The sequence below is a fragment of the Rhincodon typus genome, chromosome 37, assembly GCF_021869965.1.
Source record: "Rhincodon typus isolate 14 chromosome 37, sRhiTyp1.1, whole genome shotgun sequence".
Classification (NCBI taxonomy): domain Eukaryota; kingdom Metazoa; phylum Chordata; class Chondrichthyes; order Orectolobiformes; family Rhincodontidae; genus Rhincodon; species Rhincodon typus.
Window position 1 is genome coordinate 424,994 of NC_063368.1, and position 12,742 is coordinate 437,735.

A 12,742-nucleotide genomic window follows, 5' to 3' on the forward strand; every position below is an offset into this window, starting at 1 on the left:
CTGTGTTCATCCAGCTCTACACCTTGTTATCTCAGATTCTCCAGCATCGGCAGTCCCCACTATCTCTGAATCAAACAGCAAACAGCCTGGATTGTCCTGTCAGCGTCGAAGCATCGAACAAAATCTGCTTTGTGTATAGGCAACAGTAGGAGTTTTCTCCTCTTGCTACAGCAAGTTCCTCAAGTGGGACCTTTGCTAACAGCACCATGTGCCCTACTAACATCAAAAGCTGAAGCAGGATCCTTGATATCAGTCTGTACATAGAGCAGACAAGAGAATATAAAGAAATGAGCAGAGAAGTTAAAAAACAATTAGGGAGACTCGCGACTCACTGCTGTAATGCATTGGAAATCAAGCCCTCCTATTCCCAGAGTCATCATAAAAGTTAAAGATTTTAAAATAATCCCCAGTTTACTTGCTTTTCAGACCCTGATTGATAGAAAGCACAGACAAGGCTTCTGTCCTAAACAAGAATTACTACTTAATACAAATAATTAGACTGTAGCTTCAGATAAACAAATATAAACTATAGATCAGAGGTATAGATAGAGTGGACAGCCAGAGACTTTTTCCTAGGGTGGACATAGCTATTACGAGGGGGCATAGTTTTAAAGTGAGTGGAGGTAGATATGGGGGAGACGTCAGAGGTAGGTTCTTTATTCAGAGAGTGGTTGGGCCGTGGAATGCATTGCCGGAGAGGGTAGTGGAGTCGGCCTCATTAGGGGCATTTAAGCGGCAATTAGATAGGCATATGGATTTATATGCCTAAGGTATATAGGTAGGGTGGAAGTTAGATAGACCTTAGGTTGAGGGTAAAAGTTCAGCACAACATCGTGAGCCAAAGGGCCTGTACTGTGCTGTACTGTTCTATGTTCTAGATGTATGACTTTACAAATTTAAACTCTCATCCTCTTATGAACTCCCCATTTTACATACACACAAACAAACAAACAGACAGGGGAAAATAGATGATAAGCAGAGGAAAACAGGGAGACAGTTCAGTAATCCCTATTCACAGGTTGCTGAGATGATTCTTTTGATTCATATGCTGGTCAGTAATTTTTTCTTCAGATGATTCCATTATTTTGCAAGAGATTCAACATGGCTGCATCACTCAGGTCTCTGATTTGTTGGTTAAAAGTCACAGATAACATCAAATGCTGAAGAAAAGATGAACTGGTTGTCTTCGGGTGTAAAGTGGATTTTGACTGCAGAGAACAGAGAGATAGCTTCTGTGTTGGTGAAGATCAAAATATTTCTCCTATCTTGTTCCCAGTGCCCGGCTGTTCAGATACCAATCATATGGTGTTAGCAAGCAAAAGGGTTTTTTCATCAATAACTGGCCACAAATCCATAGAGTAATCACCAACACGTTGTCACCCAGCTGCATCTATACATAACCCTTTGGCTCCAATTCACCTGCAACCAGTTACAGCTTTTCAAACAACTGTTTACACAATACTTGCCATGAGTGTCTGGCTACTTGCTTTTCAAAACATGCATTAAGACACTGGCTTTAAAACCACTGTCTGTCATTATGGTCCACAATTTTAAAAAGCATTAAAATAAAAAGATACAGTCTTTACAGGATGGCAGAGATGAACTATGAAATTAAGTTATCAAGGAACATAAAGTAAAATAGTTGATAAACATGCCAATAAAATAGAAAGTGTGTGATGAATATAGGGCCATGATGGGATAGATTCACAAGCTACAACAGAAAAATGACAGAATATTAAATCATTAATTTTCCTTCTATATTTGCCAATAAGATAGGACAGGGTGAGGCAATGTTTAATGGTGAGATGTGTAATGAGATAGTTTACTTAGTACAACAATTCACGATGCACTCAATAGACAAAATGCACTCAGAGGATAAAGCCCCTGATCTGGATGCATTGCATTCATGTATTTTAAAATAATCTAGGTAAGAGATCACAGAAACAATACCACATGTATTTGAGAATTAATTAGAAAAGCTGCAGTGCCTGCGGACTGGCAGATACTTGATGATGTTATTTCTATATTTGAGTTTTGAGTTCAGTGTGACTTCTTTGAAAAAATGTTATATTAGACATGAAACATTAATTAATTCTGTCTGTCTCCCCATGGATGCAGTCAGACTGACTGAGTATTTCCAGTGCATTCAACTTTTATTTGCTTAGAATTTTATATATTTCAGTTCAGTCACCTTTCATTCTATTAAACTCCAATAAGTATAGATGAACCTGCTCAACCATTTCTTATAAAACAAACCCTTCTTCCCAGGAATCAGCCATGGGAACCATCCCTGAATTACTTCCAATTTGAGTATGTCCCTCCTTAAGTAAGGAAACCAAAACTGTACAAAGTACTCCGGATGTGGTCTCATCAACATTTTGTCCAGTTGTAGTAAGACTTTCTTACTTTTAAACTCCATCTGCCTCCCAATGAAGGCCAACATTCTGCTTGCCTTCCTCATTACCCGCTGTATCCGCATGCTGACTTCTTGAAATTTGTCTACAAGGACACCCTCTGCACTGTAGCACTCTGGAGTCTTTCTCCGTTTGAATAATATTCTGCTTTCCTATTCTTCCTGTCAAAATGGACAACCTCACCTTTTAGCATGTTGTACTCCATGTGCTAGATGTTTACCAACTCACTTGAATTGCTTATATTCTTTTACACATTCTTTGTATTTTCATTACAACTTACTTTCTACTGATGTTTTTATCAACTCATTTGGCTACAATACAGTTGGTCCCTTCTCAACTCATAAATATGGATCTTAAATTGGCACCAGCAGTAATCACCTTAACATCATGAGATCTTATCTTCTGCAGTAACATTTTGTGTGGCACCTTATCTCATGCCATTTGTAAATCTAAATGCTGTACGTCTACTGTTTTCCCTCTATCCACGCTGCTTATTACATCCTCAAAGAATTCTAAGAATATTTTTCAAACACTGTTTCCTTTTCACAAAACCATGTTGACTCTGCCTGATTGCAGAATTTTCTAAAAACTCTACTACTACCTCCTTCATAATGGATTCCAGCATTTTCCCAATGACAGATGTTAGATTAACTGGCCTATAGTTTCTGCCATTCTGCTCTCTGTTCCCCTCCCCCTCACCCATTTCTCAAATAATGGTTTTACATTTGTGGCTTTTCAGTTTAGGAAATTTTGCTAGCATGGTGTATTGTCTGGCTCTAAGATCAGAAATAGAGGGTGGGAGTAAAGGGTAATTATTCAGAGTGAAAGAAGGTAGGAAGTGAAGTTCCTCTGGGATCACTAACATTCACAATTTGCATTAATTATTTGAATTTTAATATCCAACACTTTCTTAATTCGTTGGTGGCACCATATTAGGCAGTAGTCAACAATGAGCAGAACTGCAACAAATTTCAGGAGGAAACTAATAAACTTGCAGAATGGGCAATCATTGTCAAATGAAATACAATGCCAACAAATGTAAGTTAAAATGTTTTGTTCAGAAGAACGTATTACTTGGAATGTGCAAGCCCAAGAAGAACAAAGGAATTGCAGCGACAAATGTTATTCACTAAAAGTTACATCCCTGGTAGGCAAGGCTATAGAGAAAATCAAACCAGGACCCAGATTTATTTTGAGAGGCACAGAATTAAAATGTATGGAGGTAACACTGAACCTTCTTTAACTTTGGTTAGATCACACTTGAAATACTGTGTGCAGCTGTGTGTTTAAAGAAAGGATTAGATGCATGGAAGAGAGTGCAGAGAAGATTTACAAGGAAGACAGCAGAAATGCATAGATTTACGTATCAGAGAAGGCAGACTGGGTCTCAAACTGGGGTTGTTAAACTGATTAAAGGTTTTGATCAAATAGATGTAGAGGGAAGAGCATAACCCAAAGCTATCGATATAACAGTCTCCAAGAAATCTAGCCAGGAATTCAGGAGAAACCTCTTCACACAGATTAGGGAGAATGAGGAACTGGCTCCGACAAAGTGAATGTTATTGATACATCTGTGGTAGAGCTAGACTGCCCAAATTTCCTTCTTCCCCAGCCAAAGGTGTGAAGTACTATTCCTGTCATGCACACATTTTTGTCACACTTATCTTCAAGGATTTGGCTATCTTTTGATTACTCAGTTCCTATTACTATGCGCCCCTTTCCCTTTGCCTTTGCCTTTGCCTAATTTTAAAATTTTAACTTGAGCGCTGCAAGAAATGCCAGTGTTAATTGAGGGAATTTTACAGTAAGAGCTGACTTAAAGTTGTGGTTGCATTCCTGAAGATCACAACTGAAGTGAGCCATGAGTTCGACAAGAATCAAGTCAGACATTTTTTTGCCTAAAAACAAAGAGTGTACAAGTGCATGTACAACACTGTGCATTCCTAGCTGAACTAATTTGCCAACTAAAATGCATGCTTGGAGTTATTTCAATCAACCTGTTCGAACATGTTATGATGCGGCAAGTGGGACTTGAACCTCTAGACCCTCTGGCCAGAGGAAGGGGCAGTACCATCACACTACAAGACCCTTTCTTTTAATTCTACCAGCTGCTGTGGTGGGATTAGAGTATCCCTACATCATGAACCCAACCTTTGAATTACAACACTGCTAATTCCTCAGGTAGTTTTCCTGGTGCTGTTAGGAGGAGTTTAAACTAGTCTAGCAAGGGGAGGGAACACAGAAAATCGATGAAACAGAGACATATCATGCTAGAGCAAAGGAAGCAAGTCACAGTGAACTCAACTATGTTGAGTATCAAGAGAGTAAGGCAAAGCTGGATGGTCTTCAATGCTAGGTTAGACTGATGAGTTAAAGGCTGGATTGACACATGGAAGTATGACATTGTTGCCATCAGAAAAACATCGTTGAAGGAAGGGTTGGACTGGCAACTTAACATTCCAGGATATAGGATCTTTAGGCGAGACAGAAGAGGGTGTAAAAAGGGTGGTGGTGCAGCACTATTAATTAAAAAGTCAATTACTGCAATAAGGAGAGATGATATCTTGGAAGGGCTCTCAAACGAGGCTTTGTGGATGGAATTTAGGAACGTTAAGGGGTGCCATTTTACTGGGAGTGTATTATTGGCCCCGAAAGAGTTTCAATTTCCCAATATAAATTGGGATAGTCATAGTGTTAAAAGGGTTTAGAAGGTGTGGATTTCTTGAAATGTATCCAGGACGGTTTTTTGTATCAATATGTAGAAAGCCTAACAAGGGGCAGCGCAGTGCTGGATGTCGTTCTGGAGAAAGAAACCTGGCAGCTGGGGAACATTTTAGCGACCCAACATGGTACAGTTCAAATTTGTTCTCGTAAAGTAAAAAGATAGCCTGCAAAAGATGGCTTTGAATTGGGGAAGTCAGATTTTATTAAAATAAAGCAGAATCTGGCCAGAGTTGATGGAGAGGAGCTCCTTGCAGGTAAGTCTACAGCAGAGCAATGAGGAATATTCAGAAAGCTGGGGAAAGTACAGGTCCAACATGTACCCTTTTGAGGGAAATGTAGGAGTAATAATTTCAGAAAAGCCTGATGTCAGGATGACTCAGGACTGGATGAAGAAAAAGCACAGGGCTATTAGCACGGTGGCTCAGCAGTTAGCACCGCTGCCTCACAGCGCCAGGAAGCCAGGTTCAATCCCAGCCTCGGGCGATTGTCTGTGTGGCATTTGTTACATTCTCTCCGTGTCTGTGTGGGACTGCTCCGGGTTCCTCCCACACTTCAAAGATGTGCAGGTTAGGTGGATTGGCCACGCTAAATTGCCCACAGTGTCCAGGGATGTGTAGGTTACGTGGATTAGCCATGGTAAATACAGGGTTACAGGGATAGGTTAGTGGGGTGAGTCTGGGTGGGATGCTTTTCAGAGAGTCAGTGTGTGGACTTGTTGGGACGAATGGCCTGTTTTCACACTGTAGAGATTCTATGATTAAAAAAAGGTCCAAAGGCTGCATTTCAGCCAAGCACTTAGAAAAGTAAAAAGTGGGCATGGAAAAGGATTTGTAAACAGGATTTCGGGAAAATCCTAAAATAGTTTATAAATAGATAAAAGGGAGGAGGTTAATCAGGGAAAGAGTAGAGCCCATTAGGAGCCACCTGCTGTGAAGCCAGAGGATATGGAAGCATTTTAAATGAATACTTCTCTTCAATCTTCTCTCTGGAAAAGGAGGATGTAGGTACAGAATTCAGAAAAAGGGTCTGTAAGGAACTTGTACATTTTGACATTGGAGATGGGGAGGTATTAGACGCTCTGTCGGGCTTTAAAAGAAGAGGACAAACCCCTGGCCTGAATGACTTGCATCCCAGGCTGTTGAGGGAGGTGAGGCAGGAAATTGCAGCGGCTCTGACACAAATTTTTAAAAGCTCTCTGCCCACAGGGAAGTGCCAGAGGACTGGAGGACAGCTAATGTAGTTCCACTTTTCAAGAAGGGTGGTAGAGATGAACCAGGAAATTAAAGACCGGTGAGTCTCACGTCAAGGATAGGGAAGCTTTTGGAGAAAATCCTGAAGGAGTGAAATAATACCAACTTGGAAAGGCAGGGGTTAATTAGGCATAGTGAGCATGGCTTTGGCAGAGGGAAGTCATGCCTAACAAATTTTTGTTAGAATTTTTTGAAATTGTGATCAAGTGTGTGAATGAGGGAAGTTCAATTGATGTAGTGTATATGCATTTTAGCAAAGCTTTTGACAAGATCCCACATGGGAGACTAATTGAAATGATTAAAGCACATGGAATTGAGGGAAACTTAGCGAAGTGGATCAGAAACTAGCTTAGGACACAAAGGGCAGTGGTAGAACGCTGTTCCAGTGACTGGAGGCTGGTATCCAGCAGTATACTACGAAGATCAGTACTGGGACCTTTATTGTGTGTTATATACATAAATGATATAGATAAAAATACGGGGGGAGTCTTCAGCCAATTTGCAGACAACACAAGATTTTTAGAGTGGTTAATACTGAAGAAGACGGTTATAGGTTACAGAAAGATATAGATGGGTTGGTCAGATGGGCAGACCAGTGGCAGATGGTATTTAGCCTTCATAAGTGCAGGGTGATGCACTTTGGCAGAGGAAACAAGATGAGGGAGCATTTAATGAATAGCAAGACATTGGGTAGCTGAGAGGAACAGAGGGTTCTTATTCATACAGTCCTGAAGTCAGCAAAGTATGTGAATATGATAATTAAGAAAGCAAATGGGACCTTTGCTTTCATTAGTCGTGTCATAGAGTATAAGAGCAAAGAGTTAATGTTAGACTGTATGGAGCATTGGTCAGGCCATAGCTGGTGTACCGTGTGCAATTTTGGTCATCTCATTCCAGGAAGGATATGATAGCGCTAGAAGGGGTATAGAGCAGGTTCATCAGGATGTTGCATGGGAGGGAGAATTTGAGTATAAGGAGAGACTGAATAGTCTTGGTTTATTTTCTTTAGAGCAAAGACTGAAGGTAAACAAGATTATGAGGGGTATGGACAGAATGGAGAGAGCAGTTGTTCCCCTTGATTGAGAGGGCATAATTTTAGGGTAAGGAGCAGGAGATTCGAGGGGATTTCAGAAAAAAAACTCCTTCACTCAACAGGTGATGGGAGTCTGGAATGCACTGCCAAGGAAAATAATGGAGGCTGGAAACCTTACAACCTTTAAAAATATTTGGATGAGCATTTCAAATATGACATTCGAGGAAATGGGACAAGTGCAGGAAATTGGGATTAGCGCACCTTTAGTGTTAGTTATGTTGGTATAGATTCGATGGGCTGAAGGGCCCTTGCTGTATGAATCTATGAATCAGTGTACATTCAGTATAATGGCTGGCTTGCCATAATCATGTGACCTGTACCTCTACTGTAAGTGTCTTTGTGTGCAATATGTAGCTGCGTTTAACTCCACGTCACCAGAACAAAAGAAATGCAAGGTAGTATACCTCCTATTCAACACAGAATTTTAAAAATATATTTAAATAGTACCTGTCTTTTTAGATTGACCACACTCCATCTGTGGCAGAAGTTAGTGAGTGCAAGGAGTTAGTTGGTGTGAGACGCTGCAGAGTTCATACTTCAACCAACTTCCGCCATGAGATGCAGCCCTTCAGTATAAACTCAGAAATACAGTCAAAGGGAGGGAGCATTTCAATAGCAAAGTTGAGGAAGAAGGGAACAAAGCAGGGTTGAGGGATTAATGGTGTGGCATGCTGCAAGGCAAGGGTGGGCAGTTGAGGAGGGAATCAAAGATAGGAAAGAAGCAAGGTGTAAGTAACTGCAGAAGGAAGGCTGAGAAGGATATGTGGAGGGGAGGCAGTGACATTAAATTGAAAATCCCCGGATAATTTGAGGAATCAGGCCTAAAAAATAAAACATGTTAAAACTGCACACAGTACGCCAGCTATGGCCTGACCAATGCTCCATACACTCCAACATTACTTCTTTGCTCTTATACTCTATGACATGACTAATGAAAGCAAGGGTCCCATTTGCTTTCTTAACTATCGTAATCACGTACTTTGCTGACTTCAGGACTGTATGAATAAGAACCCTCTGTTCCTCTCAGTTACCCAGTGTCCTGCTATTCATTAAATACTCCCTCATCTTGTTTCCTCTTCCAATCAAATTAAGCAAAATAACGTGAAGTGATTTACTGTACTCTTTGTCTAACGCTGTGACGTACAATCCCTAGGAGAGTTTGATGGGGACATCGGAATCCAGAATCTTACAGAATCATAGAGTTATATTCTTATTGAAATAGAGATAGTAAGAACTGCAGATGCTGGAGCCAGGGATAACACAGAGTGGAGCTGGAGGAACGCAGCAGGCCAGGCATCATAAGAGAAGCAGGAATGTTGATGTTTCGGGTCAGGACCCTTCTTCAGAAATGGGGTGGGGAGAGGGAGCTCAGAAATAGAGAGGAGGGGTAGGGCTGGGGAAGGTAGGTGGGATGGTGATAGGTGAGTGAAGATCGAGAGTGGTGGGGATTGGTTAGTGAGGAGGGAGAGAAGATTTCACCAGTTTTAAAATCTCCCCACCGCCGGCCTCATCCCATGTCCAACCCTCCCTCTCATCCCTGCCTCCTTGACCTGACACAACCTGTCCATCTTCTCTCCCACCTATCTGCCCCTCCCACCTCACTGACATTCAGAGAACATTGACAAGGTAGATGCTGATGGGATGTTTCTACTCATTGAGGAACCTGTAACAATGGGGCAGATGTTTAAAATAAGGGTCTCCCATTTAAGATGAAGGTGAGGAGGGTCATTAATCTTTGGAATTTTCTTCCCTGGAGAGTGGTGAAGGCTGGGTTATTGATTATATTCAAGCAAGCATTAGAGATATTTCTGACAAGAGTTAGGGAGAACAGGCAGGAAAGTGGAATTAAAGCCACAAGCAAATTATCCTCAATCTTACTGAAAAGTGTAAGAGTGTTGATGCTAGATGGCTTACCCGTTCTCCTTGCTATATTGATTATATAAGGGCTTTGCAGTTAGATACAATTTTATGTAATTGGAAGCTTAGCCCCATTGATTAATATCGGTTCATTTTTACAGGTTGGATGAAGATGGAAAGGTGCTGACTCCCGAGGAACTTCTGTACAGAGTGAGTGAAGGAGTAGTAGGAGGAATACGGGATTGGAGGGGTGGCGGGGGCAGAGTCAGTGAGGGAGGGTTGTGGTGAACAGGAGATGCAGAATGTGAGTGACAGAGTGCGAAGGGTGGGGGATGTGGGGAGAGGAGATTTGAGTGATGGAGTGTGGGGGGGTACAGGTTGGGGAATGTGAGTAATGGAACTGGGGGGACACAGGATACGATAATGAACTTGGGAAGAGAACGCGTGACAGAAAATGTAAGTGATAGCGTGAGGGGCTATGTGGGATGGAGGAAGTCAATTATGAAGTGGGAGTGCAATATGGTACAGGGGAGGTGACTATTTAAGTGGGACAGGCATCATGCAGGTCGGGGATGAGTGCTTGAGTTGGGCAGTGGGAATGAAGGGATTGGAAGTGAGTAACAAAGCCAATGAGGAAGCTGTTCGGTTGAGGGATTGACAGGGGAGATAAGGCTGAGTACTGAAGTGGGATAGGATGTGTGTGCAAAGTGAATGGAAATTAATCACTGTGGCTGGGACTAAGTGGAGAAATACTTCAGGGCCAGTGGAAGAATCCAAGAGCCAGGGTGGAAAATGGACAAATAGGTAACAAGAGCAGGTCAGAGGTTAGGAATCATTTTTCATTCATTCATGGAATCTGATGAGAGTGGTTACATGGTTGCCATTAGTTTAGCTTTTTGTTCCACATTTTTATTGAGTTCAAATTTCACCATCTGCCATAATGGGATTTATGCCCGTGTACCATGTACTTTAGCCTAGGGTTCTGGAATACTAGTCAAGTGAAAATAAACAACATATCACTGCTTCCCCGTCATTTGCAGTAAGCATCTCAGCTCCTGACTCCCCAAAGCCTGCATTATCTAGAAGGCACAGGTCAGGAGTGTGACGGAATACTCATCATTTACCTGGATGAGTGCCGCTCCATCAACACTTGAGAAGCTTGACACCATCCAGGACAAAACAGCCACTAAATTGGCACCTCATCTGCCACCTACAACATCCATGCCCTCCATCATTAATTCACAGTAATAACACTGTGTACCATTTACAAAATGCTCTGCAGTAATTCACCAAAGCTCCACTGATAGCACTTTCCAATCCCACAATGTTTCGCAATCAGAAGGACAAGGGCAGCAGATGCATGGGGACACCACCAGCTGCAATTTCTCCTTGCAGTCATGCACCATCCTGACTTGGATTATAATGCTATTCATACACTGTCACTGGATCAAAATCCTGGAACTCCATTCCTAGCAAAACTGTGGGTGTCCTGACTCCATATAGTCTCCACTGTTTCAAAAGGCAGCTCATCACTGCCTTGTCCAGGGAAATTAAGGATGGGCAATAATTGCTGGGTTGGGAAATGAGGTGTCAGGTCCCAACAGGCTGATGGCAGATTCAGCAGTGGGCGAGGGGTTAGATGATAGCGCATCAGGCCCTGGAAGAGAGAGAAGATGGCTCGAAGGCTAGAGGGAGTGTCGGACGCGGGGGAGAGGAATGCATCGGGTCCACAATGAGGGCTACAGGGAAGGGGTGGGCAATGAGTTCAGTAATCAGACTGCTGAATGGATCCCTCTAATTTCAAATCTAATGTTGATCTTGCTTTGTGTAACTCCTGTGCATCTTAACCTTGTATGTCTCGCTCTGTCTAAGCACCCTATGACCTGTATATCCTTGTTTGCTGGGATCTGCCTGTACTGTTCACAAAACAAAACTTTTCATTGTACTTAGGTACATGTGACAGCAATTAATCAAACCAAATCAATGTAAAGGTTATTGGGGTGGCCACAGGTGTAGAGTGGAGCATAGTTTCCAGATGAAGACGAGGGCATCAGATCAGGGTCTGTGGTGTTATGGGTGTGGGGGAGATGTAATTGGGAAGAGGGGGGTGCATGTATGGTAAGATTTGTGTCAGATTAATACTTACCCAGGAGTTGGACTTGGCTTTTAATGTCTAACTTTTCCTGAGTAACTATTTACTTAACTGCAGTGGGACTCTCCTAATTCTCTAATATATGTAGAGACATTAATGTGTTTCAGGGAAGGAAATCTGCAGTCCTCACATGGTCAGGCATGTATGTGATTCCAGATGCACAGCAATGTGGTTGACTCTCAATTGCCGTCTGAAATGGCCAAACAAGCCATTGGGCTGTACCAATCACTACAAAGTTTCAAAGAAATGGAACTGGACTGATCACCTGGCATCGACCTAGGTACCAGTAAAGACTATGGCAGAAACAGCCCTGTCGATCTTGCAAAGTGCTCCTCACTAACATCTGGGGGCCAGTGCTAAAATTGGGAGAGCTATCTCACAGACTAGTCAAGCAACAGTGTGACATAGTCATACTCACTGAATCGTACCGTACAGACAATGTCGTAGACACCACAATCACCATCCCTGGATTTGACCTGTCCCATTGGCCTGACACACTCAGCAGAGGTAACGGCACAGTGGTACAGTCAGAAGGGCGTTACTTGGGAGTCCTCAACATTGACTCCGGACCCTATGACGTCGCATGGCTTCAGGGTAAACATGAGCAAGGAAACCTCCTGCTGTTTATCACATACCGTCTTCTCTCAGCTGATGACTTGGTGCTTCTCCATGTTGAACAACACTTAGAGGAAGCACTGAGGACTGCAAGGGCACAAAACGTACATGGTGGGGGATTTCAACGTCCACCACCAAGAGTGGCTCAGCAGCAGCAGTACTGATCGAGCTGTTCGGGATCTAAACAACATAGCTACTAGACTGGGTCTGTGGCAGGTGGTGAGGGAATTAACAAGAGGGAAAAACAAACTTGACCTCCCTTACCGACCTGTCAGCTGCAGATGCATCGGTCAATAACAGTATCGGTAAAAGCGACCACCACACAGTCCTTGTGGAGATGAATTCCAGCCTTCACTTTGAGAATAGCCTCCATTGTGTTGTGTGTCACTATCACCGTGCTAAATTGGACAGACTTCGAACAGAGCTAGCAACTCAAGGCTGGGCATCCATGAGGCACTGTGGACCATCAACAGCAGCAGAAATGTACTCCAGTACAATCTGTAACCACATGGCCCAGCATACTCCCCCTCCCCCATTCAACCATTACCATCAAGCCAGGGGATCAACCGTGGTTCAGTGGAGAGTGCAGAAGGGCATGTCAGAAGGAGCACTAGGCATACCTGAACATGAGGTGTCA

General features: G+C 42.6%; 1 protein-coding gene across 6 annotated transcripts in view; it reads left to right on the forward strand.

The window, feature by feature from the left end:
- The window catches only part of sgsm3 (small G protein signaling modulator 3), a 203,950-nt gene that overhangs the window by 163,686 nt on the left and 27,522 nt on the right, over nt 1-12,742 (forward strand). For 5 of the 6 annotated variants that reach the window (XM_048617522.1, XM_048617521.1, XM_048617523.1 and 2 more), the window contains one exon: nt 9,500-9,548. In XM_048617522.1, coding sequence (XP_048473479.1) covers nt 9,500-9,548 — 49 coding nt within the window. Of the gene's footprint in view, nt 1-9,499; nt 9,549-11,597; nt 11,705-12,742 lie in introns of those variants that run through there. The other variant, XM_048617525.1, reaches the window with a different exon arrangement.